The sequence below is a fragment of the Triturus cristatus genome, chromosome 5_2, assembly GCF_964204655.1.
Source record: "Triturus cristatus chromosome 5_2, aTriCri1.1, whole genome shotgun sequence".
NCBI classification, from domain to species: Eukaryota; Metazoa; Chordata; class Amphibia; order Caudata; family Salamandridae; genus Triturus; species Triturus cristatus.
In genome coordinates, this window is record NC_140588.1 from 199146150 (window position 1) to 199166816 (window position 20667).

General features: G+C 43.7%; 1 protein-coding gene across 1 annotated transcript in view; it reads left to right on the plus strand.

Moving 5' to 3' along the window:
- RBFA (ribosome binding factor A) overlaps window positions 1-20667 on the plus strand; it is a 93744-nt gene that overhangs the window by 62084 nt on the left and 10993 nt on the right. Inside the window, exons 4-5 of the mRNA XM_085606987.1 lie at window positions 16557-16669; window positions 17573-17657. Coding sequence (XP_085463113.1) covers window positions 16557-16669; window positions 17573-17657 — 198 coding nt within the window. The remainder of the gene's footprint in view (window positions 1-16556; window positions 16670-17572; window positions 17658-20667) is intronic.

Here is a 20667-nt window from a genome sequence, read left to right on the forward strand (position 1 = left end):
GAGCAAAACGCAATCAAAATATAACAGACAAAATACAAGAAAACAATCATAACAGATTGGCCACAATACAACCTAACAACATCTTATTACAAAATTGCAGCACGAAAATACAGAACAACAAAATGCACAACAGAATACCTTGCCACAACAAAATATACCACACAATAAATACGCACAATCGTTCTTGTCGCACATTACCACCTCCAGAAATGGCTTTCGTTATACAGTGGTAAATGGGGTTTGTAGCAAGCTTACCACCAAGTTCATGAAATAACACCAGCCAAAAATGTATCCTGATCTAACTTCAGTGTGCTAGGTGAAAATGCATAGAGGTTGGTAATTCAGGGTTGGTACAGAGCTAATTAGAGATATATTGCAGCTAATATAGAGATATGGTAGTTGAGAAATACTGTAATATGTAAAGGATGCTTATCAAAGAGTAAAGAAGAACTGAACTGTGAAACCAGGAGTGGAACTGGGAATGTGAGCCTCATTGATGCTGGTAACAGTAAAGTGGACAGGTACTTGGAGGCAGGAGAAGCATAGATTTTGGTAGTTGGGTCTGCTTTCGAGTGCGGTGGAGATGAGCAGTAAAATAATGGATGACTGGTAATGGGAGGACAGTCATATGCAGTAAGGTTGGTAACTCAAATCATTCTTTATTGTATAGTTAAAAAAACAAATCTCAGTTATAGTCACAGTAGAAACTACTACCACTGGGATAGACAAATATATACGGTCTGTATATCCAAATGGCAGTCACCACTGTAGTTATAGCTAGGATCACTTTTCCATAGGAATTTATTTTTGGGTTTGCTTATAACTTTGGTGCAGTTGGACAAATCTTTAAAAAAAAGTCTCAACCAACTCCTGGAATGTTTCGGGGTGATATGTCAAGCTGGGGCTGAGAAAAAGGGTGTGGGGTCCAAAACATGTTTTCTCATTCATTTTTCCATAGAAAAATTAGGCACAGCTACAATGGCTTAACGGAATTACACCAAATTTGGCAGAAAGCTAGATCTAGATGCAAGTCAGTTAAGTAGTTGTTGAGTAATTAAGGCTCAAAAACTTTGTATATGTCACGCTGTACAGAGTCTGCGGAGCCAACAGATCTTATGAAATGATATAATTGGCTGCCACTACCTCAACAAAGATGTGGCAGCAGTCATCTTAGGACTTGAGTCCCCTGTCCTGAAACAAATGGTTGAAAAAGATGTAAGGAGGCAGGCTAGGGGTACCCTGCCCCCCATGCCTTAATTTGGGAGGCTCCCAAGAAGGAGGAGGAAAATGTTTACTTTTAAACTTTTTATATCACTACTCCCTTTCAAAAGTATCGAAACATAGAAATGGTGGAGACAGATGCAACACCAACTGCTGTGTGGATACCTGGAAGGCTGAGTTGCACATTATAGGTTCATTTATGACAGTGATACTGGTCAGTAACTAGCAGTTGGGGGTGAAGCATGAAAAGAAAATTGTTTAACAAAGAAGCATTTGCATAAGTGGAGCAATCAATCTAGTGAAAGATGATATCGGAACCTTTTGAAACTTGAGAGATGTATGCTGAATCCTTCTTCCTATTTCTCTCAAGTTAGGCCGAAGGGCATGTGACACTGTACACTAGTTCACACAGGGTGTCCAATAAAAGTGAACCAAAGAGCTGCCTTTGATACATTGGAAGTTGTGTACTTTCTCACAAACCCACACCTGGAATTTTGCTCTTTCATTTTGGCCTCAACTTGTCCTGAGTACATTGCATTGAGGCTTCCCTACACTAATTTTTTGCAAACAACATAGGCAAGGGTTGTGTCCTTTCCTTATCGGCTATGCTTATTAGAACATCTTTTATTTATAGTAACATCTTGAAATTGACCGTCGTTTTGTCTAATGGGTAAAGCCATATGCAGCTGGTTTTTACTTTTCCATTTAACCTACATACAGAACATCACACAGGCTATTAACAATTCATCTGACAGTCTCTGGCAGCTATTTACACTCTTGAGCATTCCATAAACCACAAAGGCAAGAACGAGTACCCTTACGGGGTCTTCCTCGTGTCATGATGAATCACTAATTTTGACTTTTCTACATCAGAATTGTCTTGCCACCATGTCCACATCCATTCAAGTTCACCCCCAGTATTATATGTAAAACTGAGAGACAAAAGTCTGGTGGGGCAAAGTAGGGTCCTCCAGCAGCCAGACAGTTGATACACACAAATTATCTTGGCATCCTGGGCTCTCCCTTTTATGTGCGCCCAAAGTGTTCTAGGTAAATCCAGTAGACTTGTCAAAGAAGATTTGGCAGTGTAATGACTCAAAGCCCATCATTTCACACCTTCAGGTAGGGAATAGGCAACTATCTAAAAGTAACTTTTCCCTAATATTTATTCAAAATGCAAATCCAACATCACAGTTACACTGGATTTTTAATAAATATGAACATTTGTAATGTATTTTGTTAGCCAATCACCTTCCTGAGGTACATTGTGAGAATTGTATTCTGTACTCTAGTATTCTACATAGGACAGCTAGGCCTGTCACAGTGAAAAATAGCTTTTGGGTGCTAGTCATTGTTGGGACATGTTAACATTACCTTTCTACATGTCTTATTTTTAAATACCATGCACACAGTCTTGTGGACTAAAAGGCCCACATGGGGTGACTTATATTTAAAAGAGGACCTGTCTAAAGAGTTTATTTTGACAGATCAAATTGATAGCAGTTTTTAAATTTCTACAGTCAGGCTACAATGGAAGGCCTGCAGCCATGTTTTACACTGCTACTGTAGTGGATGGCACAATAGGTGCTACAGTCTATAATGACATTTAATGTAAAGGCCCTGGGTACATTTTGTACCATATACTAGGGACTAACACGTAAGTTAAATATATCAATTAGGCATATGCCAATTGGACCATGTTTAAAGGGGAAGCACAGTCCCTTTACCATTGGTTAGCAGGGTTAAAGTGCACAGAGTTCTGGTGTCCGCAAACATTTAGGGTCCAGCAAAAGGTGAAATAAAATGGGGCGACTACATGGAAAAGGCAAATTTCCTACACACATTTTGTTTTTCTGTAGTCACATACCGTAACAGAAAGGTCCTGTGTTCACTGTGCAGTAGTGCTCAAGCTGCACCACAGGAATGAAGCTGAATGAGGCCGAAACATGTATGAGGTGGCCTGTGTCGCTTTGAATAGGCCACGTCCTTTCAGGTAAGAGTATAGTTGCATTGAGTTAATTTTGTGATTAAAACAGTGCTCTTTGTTTTTAAAAAAATATATATATGCAAGAAAAGAAAATATTCTGTTTGAAAAAAATATTGCATGATCCTCCTCAGAATAGATATATTTACGCTTTGTCAACTCAGTATATAAGCACAGAGAAGAGCTAATAAGTAACTGTTCTTTCTGACAGGAACAATTAAGATAAAGTAAAATTGTTACACCACCATCCAACTGCTCTTCAGCATTAAATATTTGTTAGAACTGATACCCTAGTCGTGGTATTGCCCCAAATCTTTATCCTTCACTCCCTTACTTTGCTGAACCCATTTTTGTTGGCTTAAGGACTCTGTGCACTTTTATCCCTGTTAACCAGTACTAAATGCCTTGTGCCTTCTCCCTAAAAAGTGTGTCCTAAATTGACCTTCTCCTAATTGACACATCTAATTTAGTTATAAGTCCTTATTAAAAGGTACCACCTACTCTGAGGGCCTGTAAATGGCATGCTACTAGAGGGACTGCACCACTCATTATGCTACCCACTAAAGTATACTTATAAAACGTGTCTGAGGCCTGCCACTGCAACCTGTAGTGTAGTTTTAAACTACAATTTCAAACTGGCAAAATAAACCTTTTGGTAGGCCTAAGCCTTACTTTTTAAAATCTGTAGTTCACCCTTTAAGCAGGCCCTAACTCCTCAAAGGGAAGGGTGCATGGTATCTATATAATATGATGTGTGTTTAAGTTTTACATGTTCTGACAGTGAAAGACCCCTAAAGACTTTTTCACTGTTTTAAGGCCTATCTCTCCCAGAGGCTAATATTTAGTTGCCTTATTACATTTAATAAGCGCTCCTCTGAGATTGGGAGCAGACACAAATAAGCTGTTTGAACTCAAATGTATTGGAATTTAAAATCCTCTTTTAACAGTTAAGTCAGACTTTAGTTGCAATTCTGAAAATGCAACTTATAGAAAGTAGAATTGTTTTTGTGCCCAACCCAGCTGTGCCTTCCTGCCATGTGACTGTGAATGGCTCTGCTGTTAGGGTTTGTATATTGCTTCCTGACAGTTAGACAAATGGGATTAGATGTGGGCAGGATGGGCCGTCATGACAGAATGGCTGGAGCTGCACCCAGCCCCACTTCCACTTATAAAGGGATTTGCCTACAGCATACTCAAAGGAATCGGATCCCACACCTTCCCTGCCTTTTGTTACCCTAGACAGTTTGAGCCCAAACCAGGGGAAGTGGAAGAACTGACCAGAACCAGTTTGGGGGAAGGGGGGGGGGGTAGGTGTAGGTCAGGGAATTCTCCTACACAAAGGCTGGCACTAAGTATAAAAATAGGACCTTTAGAACCACTCATCAGAACACAACTAGAACTGTGGAAGATTAAAAAGAAGAACTGCCCTGCTGCCAGAAGGACTGCCCTGCTGCTAGAAGGACTGTCTTACTGTCTGAGAGAGGAAGTCTGGACCTGCTTGCCTTGAACCCAGGTTATCCAGAGTGACTCCTGGGTCAGTTGAGACCTGTTTGAGCTAAAAGTACACCGCAATCTTCCAGAGGCCTGCTTTGCAACTGTTCTGCTGACCGGCCCTAACTGGACCAGCCCGAGCCCTACGGCTGGCCTCTGCTGGAGTGAGTCCTGATCCCCAAGAGGTGCCCTCAAGGTCCTTGTACATTGTCTGGTATCAGAGTGCACTTGTCCTTGCCTAACTGAAGGTTCCATCAGATTCTGCATGAGGCGACACAGTGCCCCGCCTGAAAGCTTCACCCGATCCAACGCTGAGCAACACCAAACACCACAAATGCTCACCACCCAGCTGGGTGCCTCATCATATCAGATGGCAAGCGATACGAAGCCCGACAAAGACTGACCACCCAGCTTAACGTTTCATCAGAACCAACGCAAAGCCCCGCCGCACAGCTGAAAGCTTCATCAGATCGAACGCTGAGCGACGCAAAGTCTCGCTGCACAGGTGAAAGCTTCATTGGAACCAATGTATAGCGATGCGAAAGCCCGCAAAGCAGTGCTTCGCATCACGTGCATCTTTCACAAAAGGTACAACTTCCAGCGGGCACAACTCTGTTCTTTAGCCAGCCTGCGCTCCATTGCAGGTGGCCTGTACTTTTGACTTTGTCTCGGTGCAGCACAATCAGACACCCATAGTTGGTGATTTGCGCCTTTTGGAGCTATTTTTACCTAAAACTTTAAAACTCATATATCTAGTCCTGCAAATTAGATTTTGATTGATTTCTTGTAATTTTATTTATTAAAAATGTCTGTTTTTAATTGGTTTAAGATTTTTCTTGTGTTGTATTTTCACTTTATTACTGTTTGAGTGCTGCATAAATATTTTACAAATTGCCTCTAAGTTAAGTCTGGCTGCTTTTGTTCCAAGCTACCCAGGGTTATGCACAGGTTAGTTGAATGACCTTTTGTGGTTCACCCTGCAAGGGGTTGTGGCTGTTGCTTGACCCGGGGCTCACACCCCAGTCATCAACAACCCGATTTCTCACATTGCTGTTCAGAGGTGTGGATCATGACTTGTTTGTGCAATGCCACATAGTGATTGGTGTAACTCAAAATCCAAGTTAAATAATTTGATACCAACTCGAACCTTTTCAATTCTCCTTATTTTTCCATTGGCTGTTTTCCCTTTTTTCTAGATTTAAGTGCCCTTCCTTCCTCTTTCACCATGGAGATGGAGCTGATCAATGTTAACATCCTTACTGGACCTGAGCTGCAAAGCCTTTGCAAGGAAAGGAGGCTGAATTTGGGCAGGAAAGCTTCACAAGTAGATCTACAGTTATGAGAAAGTTAAGAGGTTGCAGGCAGCAACAGTAGAGGATGATTCTGCAGAGGAAGAATTGGATTTGAATGAGAAGGAGGATCAGGAACCAAAGAGTGGCCCACAGCTGTTGGGAAAGCCCAACTGCCCCCAGAGTAGAACCAAGATACCCAGGAAGGAGCAGGGAGCAGTGTGTCTTCCAGGGACCTTTCCCCAGAGGAGTTGGAGTACAGGAGGGAGGAGAGGAAGCAAGCTGCAACTGGTCATATTAAAGCTGAAGGCTGAGGAGAAGATTATTCGAGGGCCTTATCCAGAGAAAAAACAATGGCTGGGGAAAAGAGGGCTTAGGCTGAGAGTGCCTTGGCTGAGAAAAAGCTACTGTTGGAGCATGAGGAAATCATGAGGGAGCTGTAGCTAAAGGCAAAGCACCCTTCAGGACCCAACAGTGATGGTGGTAGGGTGGGGGTGAGAAAGTGCCATCTTTCTTGCATAGTATGCCCCCACTTTTTGCTGAATGTACTTTAACTAAGTATGCCCTGGACTCCTGCCAATCAGGTGCCCAGGGCCTATGTTCCTTCCCTAAACAAAAACCTCAAACCCAAATTGGCAAACCCTGGCCACATGTCAGCCCCTGGTACCCAGGGCCTTGTGACCAGGGAAGGCCTCTAAGGGCTGCAGCACCCATTGTGCCACCCTTAGAGGCCCTGTACCCTAACACACACACACTGCCCTGGCAAGCTGAGTGTCTGGGTACAAGACAAAACAGAGAGTCGACATGGCCCACATCCCTGTGTGCCATGCCCACAACCTAAACTGCCCTGGCATACATCAGCCACCCCTCTAGCTGGGTGCCCTATGCCAGTTGTGTGGGCACAGAGGCAGGAGCCCTGTGCCCCTACAGTACCCAGGTCCATTCCTGGGCCCTGTAAGTGCAGTGCTGCCATTTAAGAGTACATGGTGCTGGGAGCTTGTCAAACACGAACTTCACAGCACCATAATGGCAGCACTGAAGACTGAGAAGTTTGGTATCAAACTGCTCAGCACATTAAATCCACACTGATACCACTGTGGGATTTAATGTACCAAGAACCACAGAGGGCATCTTAGAGAGGCCCCCTGAAACCTAACCTACAATCCACGTCTGTTCTGAGGCTGCCTAGGCTGCCACACAGCAGACATGTTGCTGGACCCCTGGGTAGGAGATCCCCTGCTCTCCTGGGTCTGCAACAATGCACGTCCTGGGCGAGGTGCTAAATGTCCTCCCCCAGGATGGGCAGGGGGAAGCTTTAAAGGCATGCCGCCTCTGTGAGCATCCCCAGGCCACTGCAACCCCCCACTCTGGCGGGAAGCTTGGCCGGTAACCCCAAATAAGGACAGGGGATGTGCCAGCCTGCCAACCCCACCCCTCAGGTGGGGGAGGTGAGGTCAAGCATATCTCTGGGCTCTCGCCAACTTGAAGATTGGAAGCCCTGCCCAATCAGGACTAGGCTACTGCCCCCCTCCCACAGGAGAGAGGCAGGATAGGGGGTGTACCCACCCCAGGACAGTGACCCATTGGTCCCTGCCCTTCACCTACCTGTAACGCCCCTAAATCTAGTATTTAGGGGCACCCTGAACCTTCCTTCCGCAGATTCCGAAATCCGAAGAAGAGCTAGAAGAAAGAAGACCTGCTAAGAAGAGGAAGACACCAACTGCTTTGGCCCCAGCCCTACCGGCCTGTCGACCCTCGAACCTGCTCCTGCTCCTGCTCCAACCCGGCATCTCTTGTGGCCAGCAACCTCCCAAACCCCGGAGGACCTGGCTACCTTTTGACTCTAAGCCCCCTGGGACTCCCATGAGTAGAGGCTCTACTCAAAATCTACTTCTAATCCCTGGCAGCAGCCCGGAACCGCGAACCCAGCACACTCTGCACCAGCCAAGCCTGACCTGTGCCGGAGTGAACAAAGACCACGAGGACGACCCCGCGGCAACTGTGACCCCGAGTCCGGCACCCAAGGACCTCCCTCGACACTCCTGAAGAAGCCTGCAGCCTCAGAACCAGGTGCCCCCCCCCAACCGCGATCAACAGAGGGTAAGATTTCCCGACACCAAAAGGCACCCCTGCACCCGGCGCCCCGCGGCCCCCTGTGCCCAATCCCGGGGTACCTACCTGTCCTCCAACTGCTCAACTTACCTCTCAAAGTGGTGGTGGCACCTGAAGAATCTTCGTCCCCGAGCTTGCAGTCTTTTTCTAAACCGGAGATTTCCCATTGAAATCAATTGAGCGCCCGCAGGCTCAAAAGCACCCAGCCGCACGAGTGGCCCTGGCAGTGCAACCTCTACACCTATCTACTTCCCCACTTGCCCTGAGTAAGTGACCAGGAGCCCAGCTCCCACAGCCACATGGCCTGCTAGTGAGCAGCCACCAACCAAGGCCCCCCTACCTCTCATAGGATAACATTGGGCCTAACTCTCTCTGCACCCGGCCGCCCTTGTGCCGCTGAGGGTGAACCAACTGTATCTACCTGATCCTGGGAGACCCCGGAGTCTATGCCCAGAACCTTAACTCTGCCAGTCGAGTACTTACCTTTAAACCGATAACTCAATTTTCTTCATAGTGTAACATTGACTGGCTTTTTCCTGAAATTTCTTCTAAGTGTGGACTTTTCAAATCTTAAAATATTCACCAAAAATCAGCCGAGTAATGAAAACGAAAATACTCACCTGCTATTAGGTGAGCTCCCAGTGCTGGATCTTTGTGCCCAGCACTGACTCTGAAAAATACTTACAACTGTACTTACCAGTAACCCAATTTTCTCCCATAGGAAATCATTGACTGTTTTTCTGTGAAATTTCTTCTGTCAATTTCTACAAACTTTCAATATTCTTTAAAAATCGTATAACATCTGAAAACGTAATTGCTTACCTGTTTTGGATAAAGGTCCCAGTACTGAGTCTAGGTACCCAGTACTGGATTACAAAAGTAACGAGAACATACTATACCTGCAACTTGAATTTTCTTCCATAGGGAATCATTGACTGTTTTCTATAAAATATTTTCTAAGTGTCAACTTTTAAAATAGCAAAATATTGTCTAAAAATCATCACAGTAATTAAGACGACTTTTATCACTTGATTCTAAGTACTGACCCAGGACTGAATCTAGGATCCAGTCCTGGAATTCCAAAAGTAATCCTAAAAGTAATCTGTTGCAAATAACTTGAAACTTCCATTGAACTCAATGTATTATTGTGTTTAAAATTGTGTTGCCTGTTGCAACCACTTGTAACTTTCTACAAAAGTCAATTGCATATTGCAAAAGTATTTATATAAAGCAGCTCATTCTGAGAAAGTATATTTTAATTCCTATTGTTGGTTCTAAAATAAAACAAGCATATATTTTTTATATATAAACCATTGGCCTAGAGTTCAGTTATTGAGTGTGTGTGACCATTTGCTGGCTGAGTGTGTGCAACAAATGCTTTACACTGTCCTCTGATACTGCCTTACTGCTCGACCAAGCTACCACTTTAAAGAGTAAGGTTATTTCTAACTTTAGCCTCTGCCAAACCTCTGGGGACTGTGGACTCTGTACACCCTGTACCTATTTGGGAACAGTATATACAGAGCCACTTTCTCACAGGGGGGGGGAAAGGTAGAAATCCATGCCCACAGTAGGGAAGGATGCACTTCTTACACTAGAGGTAGAGGATCAAACAAAGTATGCCCCCCTGAAAGACGTACTTGTTGCTAAATTTGGGCTGACTCCTGAGCGGTTCAGGCACAGCCACAAACTCCCAAACCAGTCCTGGTTTGGGAGTTTGTCTTGCCTTGCAGGCATGGTTAGATTATGCCTGCAAGGCACAGAAGGGCTGGGTAAGGGCAGCAAACTGGATGAATTTACTGGCTGTATAACCTAATTTTGAGGTAACACATGCTCAATATTTGTTTTTCAGAGCTGTGCATACGTCTAGTGGATAGCGGGCCTTCTGATCCCTGGAAGCTTGCTAAGAAAGCAGACCACAGGCTCCGCACCGGAGTGTTTGAAAAAATACCTGCGGGTGACCCCAAGAAAGGTAGTTCCTTGGGTTGGGGTCAGAAGTTTGATCGAAAGGATGTAATGGGCCACATCACTTTGTTGGCTATGCTAGTACTGCCTGCCTACTGGGATGCATCTGTGAGCAAGTTACGGTTAGGTGCTTCACAGATGGGGTCCACTTTGTGAGGAGAAGGGTTCCTTTTGAGTCAGTTCAGTGACTCAGGAGAGTGTAGAAGGAGGGATCGAGCAAAATACAGAGGGGCATACAACTGGCAAAAGCATCTGCTTTAGAGGACCACTGTCCACCTTCTATCGTCTAAACAGGGAAGCCTATCAAGGTATTGATTAGTCTCCCCAAGCTTTATGTTGGAGAAAGGTCATGTTGGACCTGGCCCTCTCTGCAGGGTCGCCCCCCAAACTTGTTACCTTTTACCCTCTGCTTTTTCAGTTCACTCCTGGACCTGCGAAAGGACTCTGAGGACTACCTTCTGTCGCTACTTGCTCTGCACTCTACAGGACTACTTTGCTGTACCTGGAAGGACTGTTTTCCAGTCTTTGGAAAGACTGCTTTGCTGCCTGGAACCTGCCTTGAACCCTCGGAGGCCAGCCCTGATGTTGAGCTTTGCATCTTCACCTGAACCCATGACTATGAAAGTGACTCCAAGGGCTAGTTTGCTGGCCTCCTGTTCAGAGCCAAAGGTTTCTCCTTTGATGTTCTATACTGATGATTAAATCCCCCGTATACAAGCCCAATACAAAGTTGTAATCTGTTGGAGGGTTCTTAAGATATGGCCTATAAAAGTACCCCCACGTGTGGGCCTGAACCTTTCCTAATAATTTTGGTATGTGGTTCAAAAGCTGTAATATGTTTGTAACCACCATGAGCCGTTTAAAGTTAATAACTACACAATCACCATTGATGCATTTAAGTTCATGGTCAACCCAAGCAACCCTACTTACTAACGCTATTTCGCCAAACAAGTTGTTGCACTATCCTGAGTTTGTCCTTCGCTAATGAACAACTTTGTTTTAGATCCTGCAAACCTTCTGTCATATCGGCGGCTGACAGTGGAACTGCCTCTAAGACTATCACATAATGAGTGCAGTCAAGTGGCAGTTGGATGGTAACATAACTTTTTACATAGATATTTTAGTCTTTAATGTCCCTTATTTAAGATGGCAACATTGATTTGTTATAAAGCTCACCAAAAGAAACTGGCTATGTACCATTGCAGTTTGGACCAGGCACAGAGTTATTGGTATTTAGGGCACTTCCTGTGACATTTGATCTGGGTGGATTATCTCTAGTCTGTGTATTGCTGCAAGTCTACTGCAGCAGGAAGAATATGTTGCTGGGTTCCCCGTGGTTAAATGAGTTTGATAAGAAATGTTATCATTGGTGTTCATACGGGGGCTAGGAGGCTGTGCATGTTCTCCACCACAGGTTGTATAATACAGCCAGTGGAGAATGTGCTAAGTGTGCATGACAGATTGGCCTACCCAAGACGGCCGGGCAAACTGTCAAGCGCACTTGGTGCAGCAGCAACCACCCCTCCTCCCTCTCCCTGTGACAAGCCCTAACCTGCCCCAATCGGGCTACATTTTTTCAGAAGGAAATTATAATAACGTAACTTTATTAATGTTGCGTTATCATTTTCTTTTTCTTTCTACACTTAGTTGGGCGATGCTCCTCCACCTTAGCGTTGGTGTCCCTCACAGTGGGAGTGATAGCTGCGCTTCATAGCACTGGTGTCAGGGTTTTCCCCCTCCACCACCTCCCTCCAGAAGAAAATCCTGGGGCTTGTACTCTGCCGTAACTCAGCAGCAAAAAAGAAATGTATCCCATGCAGCAGGAGTGATATCTGTGCTTCATAGCACTGTTGGGGCTTTCCTCCTCTGCTCACCTCCTTTTTAGGAGAGAATCTTGGGGAATCACCCAGCAGCAAAAAAGGAATGTATCAGTAGTCATTTGGAGAGGTTAAATTTGACAACTGATTAGGCGTTTGGCTCAGATTAGATGTTTTAGTGTAATGACTGTGGGTCTGGTATAACAAGTGCTTTGCCTACCTTTTCCAAGGGCAGGCCCGAGAGCCGCCAGAACCAGCTATATTGTCAACAGTTCGACCCTGAAGAATGGCACAACGTTCACTGCACAGCGAAGTCACATATCGGTTTCAATGGGGAGTCAATTACTACAGTGCATTATGGGCCCAGCATTGTCTAATTGGTGTTTCTGCGCTAGTGATGTAAACCACTCCTTGGGGCCCTCACTCCTCCCAACCCACTAGGTGGTAGTGGCGGCCCATCTTCCGTGACCACAAGCAAGGCTTTAATGTGCAGCATTCAGCCTCTCTGCCTCCAAACTGGTGTTGCCCTGCTCTCCTAGGCAGATTTAGAGAGCCGGGTAGCTTGTGCCGACAACTCGGTACCTTCTTCAAAGACTGGCCTGCAGCTCCATGGGATGGATCAGTAGGAGTTGGGCCGCCACCCTGCTCTCAGGCCGCCACCCTCCTCTCAGGCTGAGGGTACCTGGTACCGCACAGGTCATCCCACTGTGACTCGAATAGGTCAGCACAGCCAGATCTGAAACCTCTGCCTGGGCTTTGGCTCAAGTCATTTTCAGGCAAGGGCCCCAAAGTCAGAACACTGACAGCCTGGCCGCATATGCCTCAGTCACAGGTGCTCCCAAAGGTTGTTCTTCGCTCAATGCGACCACGGGGCGGCAAGCTTGGGAATTCAAGTGCGATGATGGATGCGACTTCCAGGGCAGCTGTCTCACAGACAGACACAGCGTGGAGGAACCTTGCTACTGTTATACCTAATGCTCAGCTAGTGTGACTGTGGTGTAGAATGTTGGATATCTGTGAGAGTTAGTTGGAGAAAGGGCTGAGCAGCAGGAAGGCTGCTCCTGGTGGGGCTCTTCATCAGAACTACTCAATAAACCATTTTACTTAATCTACACCTGAACTACAGGACATCCTTTATATTACAACAACCACACATATGGTTTGTGTTCCCAATAGGCGTAGGGTGGCCTCACTACCACGTGGGAGTAAACAATTAATCAGTGTGCACAACTTCCCATACTTGGGAGTTACATTGTATTGTTCGGGCACTTGGTGCTTACACAGCTCCACCAGCACTTAGTGATGTAGGGCGGCAGGGGAGCTTCTAAGTCTTCCTTGGATGGCTGGGCTGCAGGCCAGAAGTCCCTGAACCTCTTTTGTTTATTTACAATGCTCAGTGCGTTCCAATAGCTTGTATGGTGCGGGAGTCTGAGGCTACGCTAATAGCCGTCCCATACAGCTTGAGGAAATTCATATATGCAGTCGATTGTTGCATCAACTGCCTACTAGTTCGCACTCTATTTGTCATGGCGAGCTTGTTCTGCGCTATCTGGAAGAGCTTATTACATTGGCCCCCATTTTATTATGGCTCTCGAGTCGGGTTAATCCTGAGGCAAACTTAAACCGGGACATTATTGACAACTGTTTATTGCAAGGGCACAGTTATCCACTGGATCACTTATGCTGACTCATCCTTAAAAGATCTTGGCTGCCTGATGTTATTCAATTCAGCCTACCCTGACAAAGATGATAAGAAAGTAGTAAATTCCCTCTTTGGAGAAAAGGCACACCAAATGGGAGAGTATTGAATGTCGTAATTACAGTGCAATATTATCTTTATCTGAAAGAACCTGCTTTTTAGGAGCCCTATTCATCAAGGGGAATGGTAAGATGGGAAAGGTTGCTCTTATTCTGCTTTAGGGCGGGTTCTATTCACTATCCGCTTAGCTTTCCTTTGGAATACAGCAATGTATCTCCCTGGTGTGTCTACCCTTTTGATATTTACTAAACAGTATTTAATACTACTCTTAAGAAAATGTTGCCTGGTCTAATGCAGGGTGGCGCTTAGATATTTGCAATTGTTAAGTAATGAGGAAGTCTCCCATATAGTCTGCTTCTTTTTTTAAATTAGCTGCATGTCTTGCTGACTTATTTATTTTTTACTGTTGTCTTAATACCAATTTTTAGGAATATCATGTTGATTTCTATATTTTCTACTTAATGGATTATTGTATATTTTGTGCTTTTATGTATACCTCCGGGTTATAACCCATTACTTCAGAGGCTTTACTCCGCATACCATTACTTCGCAAGCGTTACAACGCATGCGATGGAACAACTCGTAGCCTTTACTACGCAATTTGTTACATCGCATGCGTTGTAACAACGCATGCATTGTAATGGCTAAACAAACAAGGTACTGCAGTCACTCACCAGGGATCTTTCAGCGGGACGTGGCTTCAGGCAGAACTCCTCCCAGGAAGCGACGCTGCAGGAAGGAAGGTGCGCAATTACAACTGCCTCATTCTGGAGGTGTCGGCAGGAAGCGGAGCGAGCAGTGTCCCAGGCAGGGGGAGGTGACAGGGAGCGGCGGATCAGTGATAGGGAAAGCAGACAATGTTGTCATGGAGTGAGGGGGCAATGGGTGCCAAGGAGTCCTGTATAGGGTTCATACGCTACGAGGAGGACGTCAGGAGAGGTAAGCCAGGGGGCGTTGTCCTAGGGGGAGGGTCGTGCAGAGGGTTGTTTTTTTAGGTTTTAGGATAGTGTACTTGTGTTTGTATAGTGTACAGTAGTGTATTTGGGTCTAGGGTAGTATTGGGGGTCATGAAGGGTAGTGTATGAGAGTAGGGACAGAACTGGGGGTAGGGGCAGGGTCGTGCTGGGGGTAGTGTGTTAGGGTTTAGGGTAGTGTCGGGGGGGTCGTAAAGGGTAGTGTATGGGAGTAGGGACAGGACTGGGGGTAGGGGCAGGGTCGTGCTGGGGGTAGTGTGTTAGGGTTTAGGGTAGTGTTGTGGTGTTAGTGTAGGGTACCGTTTTAGGGTTTAGGGTAGTGTCGGGGGGTCGTGCAGGGTAGTGTTTCAGTGTAGGGACCGGACTAGGGGTAGGGGTAGGGGCAGGGTCGTGCTGGGGGTAGTGTTTTAGGGTTTAGGGTAGTGATGTGGTGTTTGTGTATTGTAGGGTAGCGTTTTAGGGTTTAGGGTAGTGTCAGGGGGGCCGTGCAGGGTAGTGTTTCAGTGTAGGGACCGGACTGGGGGTAGGGGCAGGGTCGTGCTGGGGGTAGTGTTTCAGGGTAGTGTTGTGTAGTGTAGGGTAGTGTTGGGGTGTCGTGCAGGGTAGTGTTTGAGTGTAGGGAGCGGGCTGGGGGAAGGGGGAGGGTCGTCCAGGGGGTAGTGATTTATGGTAGTGTGGTGGTGTTTGAGTAGGGTCGTGTAGTGTCTGGGTAGTGTTTGAGTTTATGTGTAGGGTAGTGTTTTTGTATTTAGTGTAGTGTTGGGGTAAATGTTTGTTTTTATTACTAGGCAAGTTTTTAGTTCGTATACATTAACACTTGCAATGTAAAGGTATGCGAACTAAAAACTTGCGTAGTAATGGTATTTGCTAAGTAAAAACGTTGTAGTAAAAGGCTGTGAAGTAATGGTATGCGAAATAACGAGTCGTATTCATACCTCCGGTATGTGAATAAAGAATTTTATTGATTAATTATTACGTGTTTCTCTCCCCCTCCCAACCGTTGCTTCCTTTTTTAGATCGAAGTAGTATATACTGACTTCTTTTACTTTTCATGACTCCCTCTATCCAGCAGCACAATTGCTATGTAAATGCTTGCACCCTTCCTTCCGAGTATTGCCCTAAAGGCTACAATCCACCCTTGGGCTATTCTCACCTGCCTCAGCTAGATGTCCTAGCGTTTGGTGAGCCAGATCATAATTTGCTCCTATTTTCCTTTCTTCCTCCTGCCCTGCCTACTACACTGAGTGCAACACAGATATCATTAGATATTCATCTCATCATAACTCTGCCTAAACATTTCAGTCACTGATTTCGGAACCATAGTAATTGGGCAGCAATTGTTAGGAAATCAAGGAATGGAAGTACTATGTTATCTAATGTCAGATGCTATCCAATCTGACAGCGAGCACCTCCAACTTGACTGTATTTATTATCCATATCATGTCCCTGAGTTCTGTATGTGACAATGAGAAGCAGGCACAAATCTTCAATTATAGTCCAGGTTTGCAGCTCTACATTTTACATACATTTTTGTCTCTTGGTGATAAAAATGTTATGTGGTGTCTCAGATGGTTGGTTAGCTGAAGAACCCTATGCGTAGCATTCTTGTGTAGGTACCGCTTTTATATGGATCCATTAGAAACCTTGCATTTTGGTAAGAAAGTTAACTTCAATTGTGCAGGAGGCAAAATAGCAAATTTGATTTGTGGTCTTTCATTGCGTGATGAAGAAGTTGGAATTCTTTCCTTACTTTTTGAACCACCAATGTGAAGTCAAGAATAAGTCTCCCTTTGTTATTGCTCATTTTGAATGTACTTACTACATTTTTTTTTTTTCACAGGCTTTTATAGTGAGTGTATGTTTTGTAAGTGATAAATATTTTAATGTTTTGTGTTAAAAACAAAATATTTTGAAGTAAAATGAGGCGTTTTATGTTTCTGAAAGGTGGCTCTTGCTGGTGACTTTTCGGCATGTCGTGTTTACTGGAAAACCTCTGGTGATGCAGCTGCAGATGATCACGCTGAGACAATTTTGCAGAAAACTGCTCCTCTAATAAGGTGCGATTTTGCAGTTAGGGTGGAAATTTATTTTCAGCATATATTTGTTGGCATATGGAGAGTGAGATAACAATCGAAGTACTTTGTAAGAAGTCTGTCACTACTCAGCTTACATGATCACACTGCTTTCACAGCAAACAACTGACTGTGTAGTCATGGATGTCCTAAAACTATCACTGATATAGGGACAACTGATAACGCACAAGCTTGTAACCTACAGGTTTTTCGCACACCTGTCACTGTTGTATTATTCCTTAGGTATCTGTTTAGACATGTCAAACAACTAAATATTTACTGATGAAGAAGAGCCAAATGTCCCAATATAAAATAAAGTAACAAACAAGAGTGGAATCCTACAGTAGGAATCTCAAGATAATTGTTGGAGATTGTGTACGGTACAATTGTATTTCTGTTTTTTTCTGCGTGATTTAGTTTAATACTTTAATGTGCTTGTTCAAGTTTTAGAGCTCTGCAAGACTCTGGCTGTTACTAGGTCATACCCAGCTTGAGTAAATTATTTGATCTTTGTGAATGAGCTAAAGAAGGATTATTATGTGCAACGTTCGCAAACAGTGTGCTGCTATTTTACAGAAGATTTTCTTGAGCTTTTTACTGAGAGAGTGCGATGTGTAAAGGATTTCTATCACAGTAGTCGTAGAATGTGATCATGACAGTTTTCAGAATGTTTGGACACAAAAAGATGAGTTGTATTATTTTACAGGATAAATGTGTGATCGTGTTTGGGGGTATTCCAGTAGAGATGAGCTGATGTATAGTTAGGATTTTAACCTAAAAGAACTTCCGCATGCTGCACCTGAACCACCATGAAACCCATTTAGTCTATTCTCCAGTAGCTGCTCTGAACTGGAATCTACTGTCTTTTTAAATTTTTTTATTTTGCAGGCATTGGTTGATTACCCATCAAGTAATAGGAGGCGTTCCTCCAGTAGTCTTCGTGAAAGACAGAGAAAATGCTGCCCTTGCAGAGGTACAGTAAATCAATACAATTCAATATGAACTGACAGTGCTGCTATGTGACCATACACTACACACTCAACAAAGCAATGGAAATGATATTACACAGATCCTAGGATAGCTATCATAAACATGTTACTATTTTGACAACAGATAATCTCTGTAAAGACAGCCCTGACCTGCCTAGATTTGGATCAAATCTTTGGGTCTTGTAGGTCACTCACTCCATATTAGGTTACTTGCTCATCCTTTTCAGTCTTCAACCAATGTTCAACCAGTTGGGTTTTTTCTCAGAATAATTTTTTTGATAATCGCTCTTCTTCTCAAGAACAATGTATGAATAAGTAGTGTGAAACAAGAATATTCAAAGAAATCCCTAATAAAAGCCAGGGTACAAGATGTATTATTTTTTTCATTCTTGTTTTTCTAAGGTAGTTTGAGCCCTGGTTCGAGGACTCAAAATTATCTTGGAAAAGCATAAGAATGAAAAAGAATACAACAAATGAACCTTTGCATAAAGTGAAAATAAAAGATGAAAAACTTCAAAAGAAATTTGGTTTATTTTTAGTTTTAATTCTTTGGAAATTGATAGGTGAGTACATAGTGTAAGCCCATGTTTCTAGTGCAAATTCGGGTCTTGCATATTCAGACAAATCAGACACTTCCCACCCATAAAGTTTAAAAAAAAAAAAAAGCTTCTTAATATATGAAGATGGATATTAGAAGAAATTATTAATAATCTGCAAGGTTGATGTCTTCATAAAGATCAACAATATGCGCAGATTCCATTGGCATATTTCCCATTTCTTTAGTATCAAGCATTTAGTCTGCTACATACCATTGAAGAAATTTATAACCAATAAAATGCAAGAGATGAGTTGGCCATATAAGGGCTTAAGATAACTCTTTACAAAATTAGCCATAAAAATTACTTTCATATCTTCCAGCAGTAGGGAAAACTGCCCTTTGTTCTTTTCACAACTTTGGGAATGTGCTTATTTCACTCCAAACCATAATTAAGGATGCTTCCGTAGTAGGATGGGAAGTGCACTACTATCGGCTGCAGACACATAGCCAACGAACATGGTACTGCACTTTGCCTGCAACACTTTCCTTTCCTCATTGAAAACCAAGTCACTATTAATTCATGCAATCAACACACCAACCATATAGGAAAAGAGATAATGTGGACGTTCAAGCTCTTGGCCTTGGCTAATTGCTTGGAATATGTCAATGACAGGTGTCCACCTTCCGCGGTATGAAATGTTCAAGCCAACAACTTCAGTAGATTCATCTCCTAATGAGGAACCTTTTTTTACCTGTTTGAATTGATAACTATGACCCCCAACCTCGCAGATCCAACTGAGGAAGGGTAAGCCAAAAAGGAATCTGATAGCCTGAAGCTGCCTTGCCGGTGCTGGCTTCCACTTCAACACTATCATAAAGGGAGGATAACTTATCCACAGCCAGAGGCAAAATCTTTAACCACATTAATCATTGGGTTTGATGATCCGGCTTCTGAATTCGGTCATAATGGACACATAAACTTGTTCTCTGTTTATATGGCCACCTTAAGTAAGACAAAATAAATTGTAACAAGTACATTGTACAAAATCATGTGAAAGAGAATGTGTCTGGTGCCTGAGGTAGTTTACAGCCCCAAGGCATGCTATGAGGAAGTGGTATGTGGAAAATCTGGTTTACAATACTTTTTTCTCCACTTCCACTTTGGCATCCGAGTTTAACATCATTGTTGGAAAGTAGTCTTTCTAGTTAACAGCGTTTCCATTTTTAGGGTTAGTAGGATTTAAGTCTTAACTTTTCCTTACCTTTTTGTAATTTGAGACACTCCCTTCCTTCCTTCCTTCCAGAGTCCATATCTGATGTTCATGCAAATCTGAGCTTATTGTTTCAAGTCTATCCCACCTCCATCTTCTGCATCCATTCTTGCTATCAAAAAGGTAATTCAACACGTTGTGTGAATAGGGCACTCTGATATTGCTTGGATACATTTTAAAGTGATGGATGGAATACTTGAGTTAACCTCCGCCACTCATAATTAATCGAACCTCATACCAGTCCATTGTTATTTTGCTCACCATGCCTCCCCAGGTTCGACCCAGCCATATTCAAGTCATTCTGGGTCCTGCTGCACTAGGAACAGTCCATTCCAAACTGCCAAGACAGGTTCTCTCTGAACTGGAACACAAGTAACCAAAGATAGGTTTCACCCTAGTTGGGGCTTTTCAGTTGGGTGTCCCTTGGTTCCAGTAGCACAGTGTGCATAAGATCCAGGTTTGGATATACTCGCAGCACTTAAGGCATCTCACCAAAGTAACCAAAAAAGTAATGAGTAGAATGCTTGACTTAATCTCAACCACTGGTAATTACTCCGCCCGCATTGCAGTCCATCTTTTGCCCACCATGTCACCTCAAATTGGACCTAACCATGTGCAAGTCAGTCTTGGTCGCGTTCCAGTATGAACAGTCCAACCTGATTTAACAACTTTTAAGATGTACACAATTGGAAATAGGAAAGGGCTTACTTGAAAAGATTTACAGTGAAGCCAGGATCGAGATATTTGGTGGGACCTGCATGCACCTGGATACCCTATTGGGTGATTCGCCACACTATATAAATCCGGATTGATTGATTGATCTTTAGCTTTCACCCTTGTATTGCCATGATTTTGTACAGCTTCTCCACCTAGATTCATATAAGAAGAGACTATTGCTTGGTAATGTTCCAGACTGCATCAATATTGTCCTTGCCACCCATGGATTAAAGGAAAGTTGAAAATTGGATTACACAAGAACTGCTTCAATTCCGTCTAGTTATAAGCAGTATTTCATGTCAGATTAAATCTCCTGTTAAGAAATTGCCACCATGCATTACACTAAATACACAAGTATCTGTTTTTCAAAAGTATTTTTCTTGCAACTTGGGACATTTATGGGTGCGAATATCCATCAGCAATATGTATGACATTATTTAAATAATTCAGTTACAGTAGAGCAGCAGC